Source organism: Chiroxiphia lanceolata, chromosome 6 (assembly GCF_009829145.1).
Source record: "Chiroxiphia lanceolata isolate bChiLan1 chromosome 6, bChiLan1.pri, whole genome shotgun sequence".
Classification (NCBI taxonomy): Eukaryota; Metazoa; Chordata; class Aves; order Passeriformes; family Pipridae; genus Chiroxiphia; species Chiroxiphia lanceolata.
Window position 1 is genome coordinate 12,031,654 of NC_045642.1, and position 16,336 is coordinate 12,047,989.

The 16,336-nt window shown below is 40.5% G+C and overlaps 1 protein-coding gene across 1 annotated transcript in view; it reads left to right on the forward strand.

Annotated features, from left to right (window-relative positions):
• The first annotated feature begins 4,628 nt into the window (after positions 1–4,628).
• Positions 4,629–16,336, forward strand: part of TRIM66 (tripartite motif containing 66) — a 52,051-nt gene continuing 40,343 nt past the window's right edge. Inside the window, exons 1-2 of the mRNA XM_032691082.1 lie at positions 4,629–4,926; positions 15,209–15,312. Of these exons, the coding sequence (XP_032546973.1) occupies positions 4,707–4,926; positions 15,209–15,312 (324 nt within the window). The 5' untranslated portion in view covers positions 4,629–4,706. The remainder of the gene's footprint in view (positions 4,927–15,208; positions 15,313–16,336) is intronic.

Below are 16,336 nucleotides of genomic sequence, written 5' to 3' on the forward strand. Positions count from 1 at the left end.
GTGTGTGAACTGCTTCTCCCTGACTGATGGGACCACTGTTTCCTAATAGGTGATACTGTTCATCCAAAGCAAAAACATTCCAGTTCTCAAAGGTGAGTTGCGTGGTACAGCAAACTAAGGAGCGCTGTTACTGCCTGGTATTGGCCACCTGGTCGCTGACGAGACCACAGAAGTGAGGAAAAGCTCGCTCAGCACTGACGTGCCCTGTGCACACGTAACAACAGGCAGGTGACACCAGCTCACTTATATGCATAGCAGACACCACGCTCAATTCTTTGGTATTTAATGTCTTAATACTATGTCTTGTAATATTTTGTCACGCAAAATGTTCTTTGTGAGAGGCATGCCAGCCCCACCAGCTCTGGTCTCTGTAAGCCAGCTGGGATTTAGTGTGGGGTTGGGATTTTGCATAGCTGAACCTTGTCGCTGACACACCTGCACTGAGGCTGGGGCAGGACTTCTCCTTCCTTGGCAGCTGCCTGTGCAATGTGCCTACTCCTGCCGTAACTGCCCAGAGGAAGAATTCAAACCTGGGGTTTGAGGTTGAGCTGTTAATCTGTCAAACAGGAGTGGCTGCCAGAGGCACCATGCCGGGGAAGGAGGTGATGTGCTGGAGGAGGCTGTCAGTCACTGCTGTTGGATGCATGCCCTCCCCTCACACTGCCTTGCCTTGCCCCAGATTAAAAACTGGTGGAATTACTCTTAATAACATTTCAAAGTGCCTCCTGTAGCAACATCCATTTTTAATGGACTGAAGAAGATACAAAAAAAAAACCCAACTGATTAAATAGAGAAAAATAATCACAGGAAATTGAAAGACCTTCATAGAGAGTTCATCCCTCAAATATAGAAATTGTTAAGTTATAAGAGTGTATTATTACAAAATTCTCTTTGTCTGAAATGCATTAATGCTTTGCTGGAAATTCCAGTCCTGAGATACCTGGATGGTTGCCATCGATTTGCTCTGGGATGGCTGTTGCCTTCTCAAGGCCATGACTGACCTTTTGATCCCAAGGTAGCCCCAGTGCAGTGCCTTTCCTTTGCCCTCCTCTGGGCTGACATACCCAAAGCACTTTGCTTCCCATTCCAGGTGTGACTGCCTGCCAGGTGCCTCCCCAGTTCTCCAAGTCTTCCTCTGTTTCTGTTCTGTATCCTACCTCATTATTCTCACCATACATCTCCAAATGTAATGAAGTTTATTTTCTTTGTAGTCACTGCTGCTGGACTTGGTGTATCCTGTAAGCATAGCCAAGTCACTGCTAATCATAGACCCATAGAATAATTTGAGTTGGAAAAAAACTGAGATCATTGGGTCAAGCTGTTAACCAAGCACTGCCAAATCTACCACTGAACCATGTCCCTAAGTGCCACATCTACACAACTTTTAAATACCTCCAGGGATGGTGACTTGAGCAGCCTGTTCCAATGCTTGACAACCCTTTCAGTGAAGAAATGTTTCCTGATATCCCATCTAAACCTCCCCTGGCACAACTTGAGGCTGCATCCTCATGTTCTATCTCTTGTTGGGAGAGGAGGCCGACCCCCACCTTGCTACAGCCTTCTTTCAGGTAGTTGTGGAGAGCGATATGGTCTCCCCTGAGCTGTCCCCAGCTCCCTCATCTGCTTCTCATCAGACTTGTGCTCCAGACCCTTGCCCATCTCCATTGCCCTTCTCTGGACTCTCTCCAGAACCTCCATATTTTTCTTGTAGTGAGGGTCCGACAACTGGACATGGTATTTGAAGTGTGGCATCACCAGTGCTGAGTACAGGGGGACAATCACTTCCCTAGTCCTGCTGGCCCCTCTATTTCTGATCCAAGCCAGGATGTCATTGGCCTTGGTCACCTGGGCACACTGCTGGATCATGTTCTGCTGCTGTCAAACAGCACCTACAGGTCTTTTTCCCCTTGACCCCTTTCCAACCACTCTGTCCCCAGCCTGCGGCGCTGCTTGGGGTTGTTGTGACCCAAGTGCAGGACCTGGCACTTGGCCTTATTGAACCTCATGGGCTTGGTCTTGGCACATTGATTCAGCTTGTCCAGGTCTCTCTGCAGAGCCTTCCTGCCTTCCAGCTGATCAACAGTCCCACCCAACTTGGTATCATCTGCAAACTGACTGAGGGTACCCTCGGTCCTCTTGTCCAAATCATTCATAAAGAAATTAAACAGGACTGGCCCCAATACTGAGCCCTGGGGAACACCACTGGTGACTGGCTGCCAGCTGGATGTAACTCCGTCCAACACCACTCTCTGAGCCCAAACATCCAACCAGTTCCTAATCTAGCCCAGAGTACACCCATCCAAGCCATGTGCAGCTATTTTCTCCAGGAGAAGGCTGGGGGAAATGGTGTCAAAGACTTTACTGAAGTTTAGGTAGACAACAGCCACAGCCTTTCCCTCATCCACTAAGTGTGTTGTCTTGTCATAGAAGGAGATCAGGTCAGTTAAGCAGGACCAGCCTTTCATAAACCCGTGCTGACTGAGTCTGATCCCCAAGTTATTGCATAAGTGCCACAAGATGGTACTTAAGACGATCTGTTCCACGGCCTTCCCCAGCACCAAGGTCAGGCTGGCAGGCCTGTAGTTCCCTGGATCCTCTTTCTGGCCCTTCTTATAGCTGGGTGTCACAATTGCTGGCCTCCAGTGAACTGGGACACCCCCCTCCTCCCCCAGTTAGCCAGGACTGCTGATAAATGACTGAAAGTGGCTCAGTGAGCACTTCCACTAGCTCCCTCAGAACACTTGGGTGGATTCCATCTAGCTCCATAGACTTGTGTGTGTTTAGGTGGTGTAGCAGGTCACTGACCATTTCCTCTTGGCTTACAGAGGTTTCACTCTGCTCCCCATCCCTCTCTTTCAGCTTAGGGGGCTGGGTACTCAGAGAACAACTAGTCTTACTATTAAAGACCAAGGCAAAGAAGACATTAAGTATCTCAGCCTCCTCATCCTCCATCTACCAGACTACTAATTTGCATACCCATCTCAGCACGAAATTTTAAACACTTTTATCCCTCTCCTGCCAAAAAACCTTATACATAGTTTTGTATGTTATGCAAAAAGCATAAATTAAAATGTTGGGTAACCTGCTTCTGCTCCTCCAGCCACAGGTTCGGCCTTTACAGTGATACAGTGTTTCCCTGTATCAGGCTTTGTTTGCACTGATTCTCTGTGCAGGGATGCTTTGGTCCTGGGCTGTGGTTTCTTTGTCTAAACAATGTGGTAGTCTAAGACCTCAGCTTCCTACTGCAGAAATGACTTGTTTTTGTGGGTGCTGGTTTGTCTTCTTAGCAACAGCACTTGCAAGAAACAACAGAGATGGAGTGAGCTGAGAGGCTGTGCTGCTCTAGGCACATTTGCCTCTGAAAGATGAAGATGCATTGTGAAAAGTAATTTTGTGTAATAAGCACTGATATAATGTTAGTTAAATCATAGGTACAATTGTCAATTCAATTCACAGATCATTTCTAAAGGGACCTCTACTTTTGAAATTAGAATCTTAAGTTTTAGTGGTAGTTTTGAATTTGTCTAAGTAATTTGTCAGTCAAGTTGGTGGATATCTACCTAGAATAGGTCTTGGGTATGAAGTATGGTGCAGACTTTAACGTAGGGTCCATTTTTTTCTCTAAAATATTCTAAATACCAATGACTTCAGGATGCAACACTTAAAAAATTTCCTGGTTGTGAATTTCTGAGACTCTCATAAATTTTTTGTATTGTAGAAAAAAACAAAACAAAACAAAACAGAGCCACTTACTAACTATTTCCACTGGAATCTCCCACAAGACAGATTTGTTCAAGGGAATAGGTGGCCCTAAGATTAGAGCTGCTGCTTTTCTGTACTGGGGAAATCTGGATATTGTAGCTTCAGTTACATACTGCTGGCAGCAGGGCCACCATGTCAGGGCTATTGGTCCCAGGAGGCTAGCTCAGATAGAAGGGTGACTCCGAGGAGATGAGACTTTATTTGCTTTTTCACCTCTGATGCAACTTGCAGAAGTTGCCCTTTGCAGGTGGTGTCTGATCAACATCTCTCACAATCTCGGAATAGAGGATGAAACATGAACTGCAAAACTCTCAATTGACCTTGGGGAGCTTAGGTTGGCAGGAGGAACACTGTCCTGCTTGTGGGAAACTTAGGTTTTGTTTATAATCTGATCTGTGGTCATCTTGATAGTCAAAATTTGATTACTGTGAAGTACATTTTCTATAAAGAAGATTGGCAGAAGATGCTGTACATTTTCCAAGACAGCTTTCTAACATGACGGGCGTGTGATCAGCTATGGTTATTACTTACTTTACGTGAAAACTGTAAAATATTGAAGTGAAATTGTAAAAATAGTCAGAGAATATCGTCATCTTTATTGCACAGTTTCAGTGCTTCTAACAGGAAACGTACAGTGTGTGATAATTCAGCCCAGTAGCAGCTTTGTAAGTAGATCAATAGAACAGATTAGTTCAGTTTTTACAGAAGTAGCAAATACTAGAGAGATAGTGGGATCATGGTTTGTAAACCTTAAACCACACTTTCCTGCACAACAATCTGCAAAGATATTCTTTTCTGTAAAGCAGGTATGTGATTTTCAGCTGAAAGGAACTTCTTTTTTGCACAAGGGCTAAATAAATGTTGTTTGCTTGATTGTTCATCCCGCTGTTGCCTTCTAGTTTGCGCTTGAGTGATCAAGTGTTTTGTGAAGTGTAGGGCTTGTCATGAGCCATTTTGTGACTTTTCATGTTTTCGATGTCAGACTGCAGCCAACAGAAATGGAGACCCTGGATCTGCTGAGGAGCTGTTTGGTGTGCAAGTGGGACCTGAGGAGGAGAGACCCCAGAATGCTACCTTGCCTTCATTCCTTCTGTAAGGACTGTCTTCCAGATTTGATTCAAGGATACAGCTATATTCCCACTCAGTATGAAGTTCTGTATGAAGGTAATATTTAAGGATCTCTGGCTTATGTTCTTTGCATTACAGTATTAGAAAAATAGTTGGATTGAGAAGTACTTTTTGAAGCCTATTCTTCTATGGCACTACTTTAAATTGATAAATTAGGAGAGTCAAGATTTGTATGAGCAGAGAGTGGATTGAGAACAAGCCTTCTTCATTATGTTTTTCATCCAACAGCAGTGTTTTGAATAGAAATGACACAGTCAGGCAACATTTAACATTTTTCAGCATGGGCGAGGTTTCAGTTATCAAGTGTGTCTTTATGAATATTTTGCTTTCTTAGCTTAATAAATGAATAAATGCTGCAAGATAGTATCCAAGATGCATCCTTTTGCAATCTTTTTGACATGCTGGACATTTCTATGCTACTGGTGGTGGTGATAGCTTTGTTCTTCCCTCACCCCCACTTCAGTGTCTCCCCAATAACAACACCAAAACATCCGGTCCCTTGTCATAATAATTGTTATTAGAATATGTGTATTGTGGTACACTGAAACTCTTCCTTTTATCCCCTTTGTAAGTGTGGTTTCTCTCTACCTGCACACTTGTGGCTGTAACTCACCCTAACAAGGTGAGTAAACTCATGAGGATGAGAAGCATTTTGTGGCTGTGCTTTTTGAAATCCTGAAGTTATTAGTACAGTTTTTGGTAGTGATGTTAAGAGAAAATATGTAACTTCTTTTGAATTAAAACTCCTATGACATAATACAGTAATTTTAACTGAAAGAGTCTTAATTGCTGTGGGAAAACATTCCAGACTCATTACTAATTTGTAAGAAGAGCAAAAGCATACAGGTTACTTGTATTTTCACAGGCTTAACTTTAGTTGAGTAAGCGGTATAATTTATTATATTTTCCATAGCAGATTTTAGAAACGTAGGAAGAGAAGATACCTTCCCTGAGGTGATGGTAATCAGAATTGATGAGATAACACAATCATCTAGACTAGTTCAGGTTTGAGAACAAATGGAAACAGTTGAAGAGATCACTGTTGAAAGGTTAGCAAAACACAAAACTAAAGGAAAAGGGAATGACTTTATGGCAAAGGAGAAGGGCTGTTCATGTTTAGGTTACAGATAGAAAAAGATATGAAGGTAGGAGAAGAAGATAAAGGTAACAAAGAAGTCATTTCAAGTAATGTCCTCTTAAAATTTTTAATGCTCAGTCATAGTATGCTTAAAGTCTGAGGGACCTCCTCTATAAAAAAATGCTGTTGAAACAAGCACTCCATTACTTTTTATGTATTCTCATTTGACACTTAAGCCATTCCTCTCTCCTTTTAGTTTCTGTTTGCCAAGTGGAAAAGTGAAATTCCACCACTTGGTGATCTTGGATAAAGTACAGCTAAAGGTTCCCATGAGTTGTTAAAATATTAGATATTTCTTCAAGCTGGATCAGGAATCCATGTAGATCAGGAATTCTTTGTCAGTAGCAAAATGGAATAAATACTTGTTTATTTCTGTATTCTTGAAGTTTCTCTATTTACTTCCTCATTCTTTTGTAGGTAGGGAAATTCTGTGGGAAACAGTAGGATCAGAGAAAAGAAATAATGAACAGTGATGACCCAGTAAATGAGGAGAGACACCAGGTGCAGAGACTCAGTTGATATATGAGCAAGGAAAGCAGCAAAATCAAAACATCTGTGTCTCTTAATTAAGTCAACGACTGAAACTGCTGCCACCATAAGTCAGCCAGGATAAATTTGTGAACTCTCATGCTGGCACGATGCTAAATGTTGCTTGTCTTATCTGCACTGATTGCTGAGTTATGGGCAGTACAACGCCAACTCAGTTTTCACTGTTATCTTTAAGTATGATCATAGTTAGGTGCTAATAATAAACTGTACATGCAAGAGCTAAACCATGTGAGTAAACATAAAATATTGCCTGTAAGAAAAATGTGTTCCTTACTCACTATGGATTCTTTAAGAAAGTGTAAGAAAGGAAAAAGTAAATGTATTTCCAAGTGAAGTTAATCTGATATTTGTTACAAAAAGCATACTTGAATTTGCAGGTTTCTGTATGCTTTACTACAAGCATAATTAAAGTACTCTGATAACAGAAAGCTCTTTTCTAGTTTATTATTTTTGTATTGAAGTTGCTGAGAAGCTGGAGGTAAGTAGTCCTGATATTTGGTGGGTGTTGGTACTTACTTTTATACCTTTGTGTGTTTATGGTGACTCATGAAAGAAAGCTCTGAGACAGCCAGAGCTCATATGGAAAAACTGCGTACACATCAGAATGTGTATAGCTGTGAGAACTGAGAGTTTGGAGGTAATTTGAGTGGAAAGGCATCTTTGTGAGTTTGGCTCCTACATATGCTTCTTATGTGAAGGGAACTTTAACTTTCTCAGTTCTCTTCTCTTCTCTTCCCTTCTCTTTTTTTCTTTTCTTTTCTTTCTGCAAATCTTCCTCTCTGTAAGTTATTCAATGATTTAAATTGTTTCAGTGTTTTAAATATTAATTTCAAAAGTAGCAAAATGAGGACCAGTTTAGGTGCATTGTTGTGAGCAGCTCATGTTTTTGCAAGACTGTCTCTGCTAAAGGATTGATTGGTTTGGTTTTGTTTTTCTTAAGGAAAAAAATAATCACAGGTAACCACTGCTCAATCACAGTTTAGACCCCTGAGAACAAGGCAGATTAGGAAAGATGTACTGGAACACCTTGAGATTTCTGCTAACTGATATCAAGCCCTGGTATTATTTCGATTGTTTGTGGCTGAATTGGGTAATTAGTCTAACCTTTAAGTTACGCTTTATGTTAGTAAAGTGGGATTAGTAGTTGCCTAGCTTTGTAAATTGCTTTGTGAAGTGTTACATTTAGTTGTATCATGGTTTTGTATTGAATTTGTGTGATTTTTTTATGCAATTCTATTTTAAAAATGTTCTTTGCCCTTTTGTATTTCTCTAGGTTGGATAACAAAAATCATGGCAAATGACCACATAATTTCTGTCCATGTTCTCTGCATAAGTAAAAAACTGTCCCTGCTTTGGTTATGTTAGCTTAATGCCAAGAAATGTAACAGGGTTATGTATTAGGGAAATGCAAACTGATTGGATAAAACTAAGAGAAAAACAGACTTTTAAAGAGAACAAATGTGGCTTCAACTGTTGACAGGTGCCCACTTGCTGCATCTTATTTTTTCCTCCTGAAAACAAACAGTTTTCTTCAGCTTGTGTGGTGTGAGCTATATGTAACCATGCATCCCTAATTGCGAACACTTGTTAGTGAGGCACATCCAAATATCAGCCAGGCATTGGTCATAGTTGCATTTAATTTGGTCAGAGATATCTTCAAGGGGGTTTGTTTCAAGAAAAGGATTGAGCTCTAGGACTCTTTTGGCTCTAGGCTCATTTTCAGTGTGAAGTTTTGGCATAAGAATTATGATGTACTGGCTTAAGGAGACTCCAGGTGTCAACACACATGCCTTAGCTTGTACTAAGTCTGTATTTAAAAAAAAAAAATAAAAAATTGACAGTTCTTTAAACTAGGCTTACAGTGAGACAGTTTGGCTGCCTTGGTGTTGGTGCAGCTGTGGTGTCTCCAGGACTCTCAAAATATGTTTTGATGCACTCATACAAGGAAAGTGATGCAATGCAATGCATCTATTAACTCTGAAGGAAAACACCCTTTTGCTTTAATTAGAGCCACTTAACACCACATACATGTTTTACATCTAAAAACGGAAGTAGAAAGGTTATTCTGAAGACAGAAACTGTTCGTAGTGTGTATGTTTAGTCATCTTAAAATGGATTTAAAGTTAGTCATCCCATTGCACTGTGTTGTTCAGCTGCCAGATCCAAAAGGCAAGTGAAACAATGAAGGGTTTAGTTATATAAATATGAAACTGTAGAGTGGGAGGTTGTCTTCAGAGCTGTTTCCTATAACCTATAATTGGGTCTCCAAGGAAGTGTAAATTATGCCTGCAGCTTGAGCTGTAGTTAATGCTCTCTGAGAATAATTATTCTGATGGTTGTTGGAGGAAAAAGAGCAGAGGAATGGGTGCAACATGTGGACAGCAAGTATAAATGTGGTGTGTATGGTAGCTCCACTGTTTGTTCCTTTATGCTAATCAATTCTCATGATAATAATAAGTTAATTATCTGCATTGATTTATTTCTGAGACAGCCAGCTTGAGGGTTCTTCTTTTTGAACCTGACCAGACTGGAAGACCTTGAAAAAAACTGTGAGCTGCGGCTTTTTATGTTCAAAAGGTCTTTGTAGTCAGTGTCCATACGTGGTGGAGAGGTTACACTTTGCACTTTCAGAGGTGATTGCTGCAAATTATCCATAGCTCTGTCACTTACAAATTAGATTGCTGCAATATAGATGGAGTAAATACTTGAGGGCACGAAGAAATTCTAGTTCTTTATTTGTGCTTCTACAAAGGAACACACTGTCTTAGGGTCACTACCTTGATGTCTGCTTAGTATTCCCTGGGCCTAATGCAATGTGGCAACTTTGATTAATGGAAATGAAAATGCTGTGGGATGTGAGAGATCTGACCTGGGGGAAACTAGGGCTTGAACACCACATGGCAGAAGTTGGTTGTTTTCCTGAAAGCTGATCTTGGATATCCCAGGTGTGGAGTTGCAGTGTTCAGGCTGGGTAACTGCGTCTGACTACTGGACTCTCTGCCTTTGAATTTCCATTTTTGCCCAACCCTGTGTCGAGTTACTATTGCTGATGGGAGTGAGAGAATGGAGATAAATGTGTGGCTTGTGAAAAAGGGCTGCAGACCAATTCAGCAAAGTAAACATCTGCTGCTGAACCTTTTCAGGGCTCAGAGATGCCTGTACATAAGCATAACTACACACAGAGATATTGTCACTTCTAGTGCTGCTGTCTTTTGTGGTGGTGTTCAGATGCATTATCTTACTATGGATGTATAGTAGTTACTCCTATAACTACTATGGATGGTAGTTACAGGAGTAGCAGAGCCCTGAAAGGATGTCAGTGTAAGATTATTCTTCTGAATCCCACGTGATGAACCTTTGTGGGAGTCTGTTCAGTGGTCACTGTGGTCTCCAGTGATTGTTCAGTACTAGCTGATAACTCAAATACACTGCAAATAGCTTGTATGTGTTTTGTCCCCTCATATAATCCTGAAATAGGGTTTTATTCTATGTATCCCAATGAAGCAGGGCTTAAATCTAACATTAGGATTCTTGCTAGACTTTCTGAATTCATGGTCATCTCTGTAGCAGTGAAATGTGATGCCATAAAAAATGATTTGAAGTGCCAAACAGCAGGAGGCCATGAACTTCTAAAAGATAATTTATGCAAATGTTCCTACCTCCTTCCTGCCAATTTAATTTCCATGTAAAAATAGAGCATGTCAGCAGCTCTTTCAGATCTTTACTTCTTCTAGAGGTTTTGATATCAATAATGGACTCTCTTTAGGCATCGTGATTGCACCATAGCTGAATTTGACTCCTGATCTCTTAATATGTAAACTGTTGTTCAAATCTTGTAATTCCATGTTGAATTGCTGCTTAGATCCAGAAATTGCATCATTCTCATACGTGCAAACAGTGAGTCTCTAGGGCTTCTGACTACTCTTCCCTTCACCCACAGCGCTGTAATAATGATATATTTAAATGAACTGTCTGCAAAGTACAGGTTCTTAGAACAGATTAACGGTGTTGTTTGAAGGCAGTGGTAAGGTAGAAAGGCAAGAAAATATTTAGGGAATGGCCTGCAAAAAGTACTGTGGGAGTGAATGGCATTTTGAGACCTGATACCATCGGGATCTGGAAAAGCTCTTTTCTTTCCGCCTGAACACCTGCTCCAGGTTTTTCTGAGGACTGAGAGAAGACCCAGGCAAGAAGGGAAGTAGGATACTGATATTCATTTTATCTATGGGATTTTTATTCAGGAAAAATACAAACAAGGCGAGTTATCAGAGGCACGAATGAATCTGAGAGTACAAGAAAGAAGGCAAGAGGAGAAAAACTCTGCACCTTGTAGTGGCCCAGTACATCTTTCTTCCCTGCTGATTTGTCAGCATTCCAGGTCAAAGAAGGGGATGCATCCCCAGATATTCCAGGAAAGGTGTAGTGACTTCAGTCTTCATCACTGCACAGCCTGATTCCAGGGAGCACACTGTGTGTGCAGCTCTTAATAACACCTGCTCTCTCATACAGGTGATTTTGTGGGTGGCTCTCTAACTGTTTATCCAGAGCACAGGTAAGGGGCTTCTAGGAAATTGTACTTTACTGGTGATTTGCACTCTGAGCACAAGCACAAGGTGGTGCACTCCCCTTATAGTGTTGATGTAGCTGCTGCTTGTGACTATTTGTAAATACGTGTGTGAGGTTTGCTTAATTTCAGGTTAATTGCTTTGCAAACCATTCTGCAGTGTATTTATTATGCCAAGCTAACACTAGATTCTTTGAGGAATTTATACTGAAAAAGGTTGGGCACTTCCAGAGAGCAGAGGTTTTTATTAAATGGAAAAGGTATCAAATAGGCCCAATTAGTTGAACAAGTATGATCTCTCAAGCCATCACATCCAGGTAAGCCCTCTTGTAGCAAGATGAAAATCTGTCTCCTGTGCTTTTAATAAAGTCTTAGAGATAGAATTCAGTATTAGGACAGATAAGAAGGTGCTTTTGATTAACCCTCCTATGAGTAGGACACAACTTCTGATACTGTATTGCTATGGTGTCCCCAGCATTTTTTCTGTTAACTGTTATACTCTTCTTTTTTTGAAATTTTGTTTGTTTGTTTTTAAATTAAGCTGAAGACTCTACATGTCTTATGTTCATCTCAGGGGAGTTTTAGGTTTTAAGTCATTATAATTTACAGTTACCTGGATATTTAAGATACATTTTGACATTTACACAATCAAAGCTGTACTTGATGGTCTGTGGTAGTGAGTCTAATACAAAGTTCTGATCTGTGTGTGTGCAACTTGCTCCATGTGTATCTCTGGAACAGCACTGAATTCAGTAGCATAACTTGGATATGAAACCTGGGGAAAAAATTGTGCCATGGCATTCAGGGCATCACTTTTGGACATCCCTTAATCATAGGGGCAGTAATCATAATCATATAATCATGAAATTGTAATCAACAGTAGTGTCATCTATCTTCAAAATCTTAACTGTTTCACATTTCTTAATACTGCTGCGTTTCTCAAAATATATAAGAAGGCTTTTGTGCAGAACTGAAATCCATGCATGATTTATGCTTTCTAAGGGTGAAAAGTATTGAAGTTTGCTTTAAATTTTTTTAATTTAAAAACACTTAAAAGACAGTCTTGCTCATTATCAAATTAATGCATTCTAATTATACTGTATTCTATACTTCACTGGTTTGTAACAGATTAGCAGAATTTAAAGTTCACATGAACGTGCCTGAGGCCATAAGCATTCTATTAAGTATCATTCAATTGATATAATTTGATTTAACATTCCACACTAACTGAATGAAATAAAATAGTAACTTCACTATTAACTTTTTTATCTTATGTGGTGTGCAGACAGAAGTTGTCCTTGCTATGGCAAAGTTCTATGTTTTTGTTTCCCAGTGAGCAGCTAATTCCCAGAAATGTTTTGTGTCAGACTGCGTGCTCACTCATGTGGCATGTAAGAGTAACTGTGAGAGTCATGCATTTCTTACTTCAGAAAGTAACCTCTTGATAATCTCCCCTTCAGTCAATTTGCAGTGTATTCTGTAGTCTCGGTATGGAGGTCTTCTCTTAGTGTTTGGCAGATCCAGAACTGGCCCTGCTTGGGCAATGCTGTTATGGGAGAAAGAAACTAGTTCCAAGTCTCAAAGGGCTCAAGGCGATTCTCTGTGAAGTCAGGAGATGGTTTCCTATTAACCGCACGGAGAATTAGAGCTTGTCCCGTGAGACTTATTTGAGAACCTGCTTGGAAAGGAGGTATCTTACTTCCTAGCTTTTCAGGCACAATGTATCTGTCTTTTTCTTTCTGCTGCTGTTGCAACTCTGGCACTTTGTACAGTGCTCGCAGGGAAACTTGAAAACTGTTTCACCTCCTAGGAATCAGCACTACAATTCACTAGTGCTTGTAGTATGCACCATTTACGAGGAGTAGGAGGGCGCTGTCAGTGTAACACAGCTTGTCTTGCATACTGCAGTGTTCCTGCTGTTTTAGCATTTCTCTAGAGAACTGAGCTGTTAAGAGATATCTAAAAGACACACACACACACACTAATTTGGGAAAAGATAGAGAGGTTTCAGTGTGACCTTGTGTGTTGTCCTAGGGTATAACATATGAAGATATGATTAGCTACAAAAATTACGGTAATTAAGATACCTTTTCAGCTGCACTCCTTATATTAAGGGTGCAAAGTAGAGGAAATGTTTAAAAGACTCCTACAGCTTTCTGCCATCACAGGCATCTTTATCAGATAAGTTTTTATCATCTTTGTAACTCCTGTCACCAGAATACACTTAAACAAGGCTCAGGTTACACGCCCAGAAGATGAGCAGAGCATTGGCAATTGCTTGTGTTACCCTTTCCCCTGGGATGATTTGTAGCTGCGTTGCACAGTCACCTGTGGGTACTGCTTGTTCCTTCTCGTGTCTACATGAACAGTCACTGCTGTATAAAATACACAGTTAAACAAGTAGTTTAGGTACACCGTTGTCTCCTACTTGGGCCCCCAAATGACAGCTGTGTTGTAAATGCAACCTTGAAAAATAGTAAACAACTATACTTTTGCTTTTATGCAAGATATGGGCTAAAAGAGACCTAAACCTTATGGAAGTGGTTCTTAGTAAGGTGTACTCTTCAAAGGAGATGTACCAGAACTCAAGGTTTCTTCAAAATATTCATGAATGAAAGTGAACATATTCAGACATCTGACTGTGTGGTGCTCTTGTCGGAAGTGGTAATGTAGGAATGTTTTGGGGTTTGTGTGTCAATGTAAGATGCTGCTGTTAAAGTTACAGTACCCAGCTGTGAAAATGGGAGAGATTCAGAATTAGCATTGTGCATCTGGTCAGGGACTGCAGGAGCCACATTCCAAGGGGCAGGTAATACTAAGCACCTTCAAAACATGAGTCTCTGTTTACCTATTTAATACAAAGAGTAATAAACAACTTAAGGTATAATTAACCTACAAGCCACTCTCCATATGCAAAAATAATTTTAGTTAAGGAAAAAGAGCACATTGAACATAGTTCAGAAGAATATTGTCATTGATCTTGTTTTTAAAATCTTGCTTTGAGTGAGTTTACGCCATTTAGTCATGGAAAATACTGTTAGTTATCATAAACAGGTGACTTGGCAAGATGAGCATAGCACTGAAATTCTGCTCTCAACAGGACAGAAAATCTTGCATAAAAAAAAGACTTGTTAAGGTAAAAGACACCACTACCATCTCTGAAGGACTGTTTTCACATCTACAGTAACTTACAGGAATGGAGTCAGAAACATGCACTATCCTTTTAAAAAAAAATGGCCAAATCAATGGACTGGAACTTCTAGCCAAATATAAGTCCTAGCCCAGGTAGTCAAGGAACAAAATAACAGAGGTGAAAAAATGCAGGCGTGCAGTCATGGACACCTTTTTGAACTGCTGGTTCTCAACCCAGACAGACACAGAGATTCATTCCAGTTGTACTCAGAAGATAATGAGGGTGGAACTGGGTTCTGCTGTTCATACTGCTCTCTTCTTTTTGCTTTGCTTTGCTTTAGGGGTGATCATGTTTTGATAGATGGTTTGCAATTCTGACTTTTCTTTATGAAACTTTTTTTTTAATCTTTTACCTGTATTCTGACTTATTGCTTCTGCTAGCAGCATGTTGCTCCTCTGTCACTTCACTTGGATAGCATCCTGCACTGTGAAAGTAGTATTAAGGAGTGTATATTTTATGCTTGGATGCTCTTCTGGTGATGTAAAGCTGGCCCAGGAGAACCTTAGAGAATATGAGAAAGCACAACTAGATCTGTAACAAGGGAATACATTTTAAACTGCAACTCCTTTTTAATCAAATCTGTAAGCCTTAATGAATTAATTTGGACATGCAGATGTCGTTGATAAATGTTGAAATAAGTCAACTGAACTGTAGTGTTTTTCTAGAGATTTTTGTTGCTTTGTTTTTTTTTCTATATATTGAACTAGATCTAGCCACATGTAACTTAGGGCTTGAAGGATGCCTTAGTTTCCTGGAACTGCCCATGTGAGATATAAAAACCGCAATACTGAAGTGTGGTTTGTATAATTTCCTGGTTCACAGGGCTGGTGTGCATTGTTTTATTTGTGATGGTTTTCTTTTCTTAAAAATTCAGGTATCCTTTCCTGTCCTGTGTGCAAACAGACCTGCTTTGCAAGGGATGTAGTTGAGAATTTCTTCCTCAAGGACTTTCCGACTGGTGATTCAGCCATGGCAAAGGTAAGTGAAAACCACTAAGGTGGTTTCCTTGTGGGCTGTTGAAACAGTACCAGATGAACACTAAAAACAGAACAAATTTTGTTTTGAACAACAGACTCAACAGTTTGCTTAGGCAGCACTGGAATTACTTCACTACTAGAGATGGACATACTGACTTCATAGTACTTTTTGAATTTCAGTTGAAGAATGAGTTTTACGCTCTATATTTCAAATAGCCAATTAAAAATATTGATCCTAGTGTATCTGCGATAATCAATACATTAGGAAGACACTGAAACTCCTGGATTCCTCATTGCCCTCTTTCTGCTCTCAACCAAAAGTAAAAAAAACTCACAGAATAGTCAGTGTTATAAGGGACCTCTGGAGATCACCCAGTCCAACCTCCCCACAAAGGCAGGGTCACCTAGAGCAGGTGCACAGGAACGTGTCCAGGTGGGTTTTGAATGTCTCCAGAGAGGGAGACTCCATGACTTTCCTGGGCAACCTGTTCCAGTGCTCTGCCACCCTCAGTGTAAAGAAGTTCTTCATCATGTCGAGATGGAACTTCTTGTGTTATAGTTTGCCCATTGCTCCTTGTTCCGTCACTGGGCACCACTGAAAAGAGTCTGGTGCCATCCCCTTGGCGCCTCTTTGAGATATTTATATGCATTAATGAGGTCCCATCTCAGTCTTCTCATGCCCAGTTCCCACAGTCTCCCCTCATAGGAGAGAATGCTCAAGACCCCTCATCATCTTTGTGGCCTCCACTGGACCTTCTCCAGTAGCTTCTTGTTTCTTTGATCTGTGTAGACAAGAACTGAACACAGTACTCTAGATGTGGCCTCCCTAGGGCTGAGCAGAGGGGGAAAATTGCCTCCTTGACCTGCTGGCCGCAGCAGCAGATTGTTGACTGAGTGGTTACAATAATATTACCCATTAGATTGTGTGGGCAATGATCATTTTCTAATTGTCTGTTTTAATGATAAAAAAGTCACATCACATTGCATTTTCCCATTGGGGAATGGATTCAAAGGGTGATCAGAAG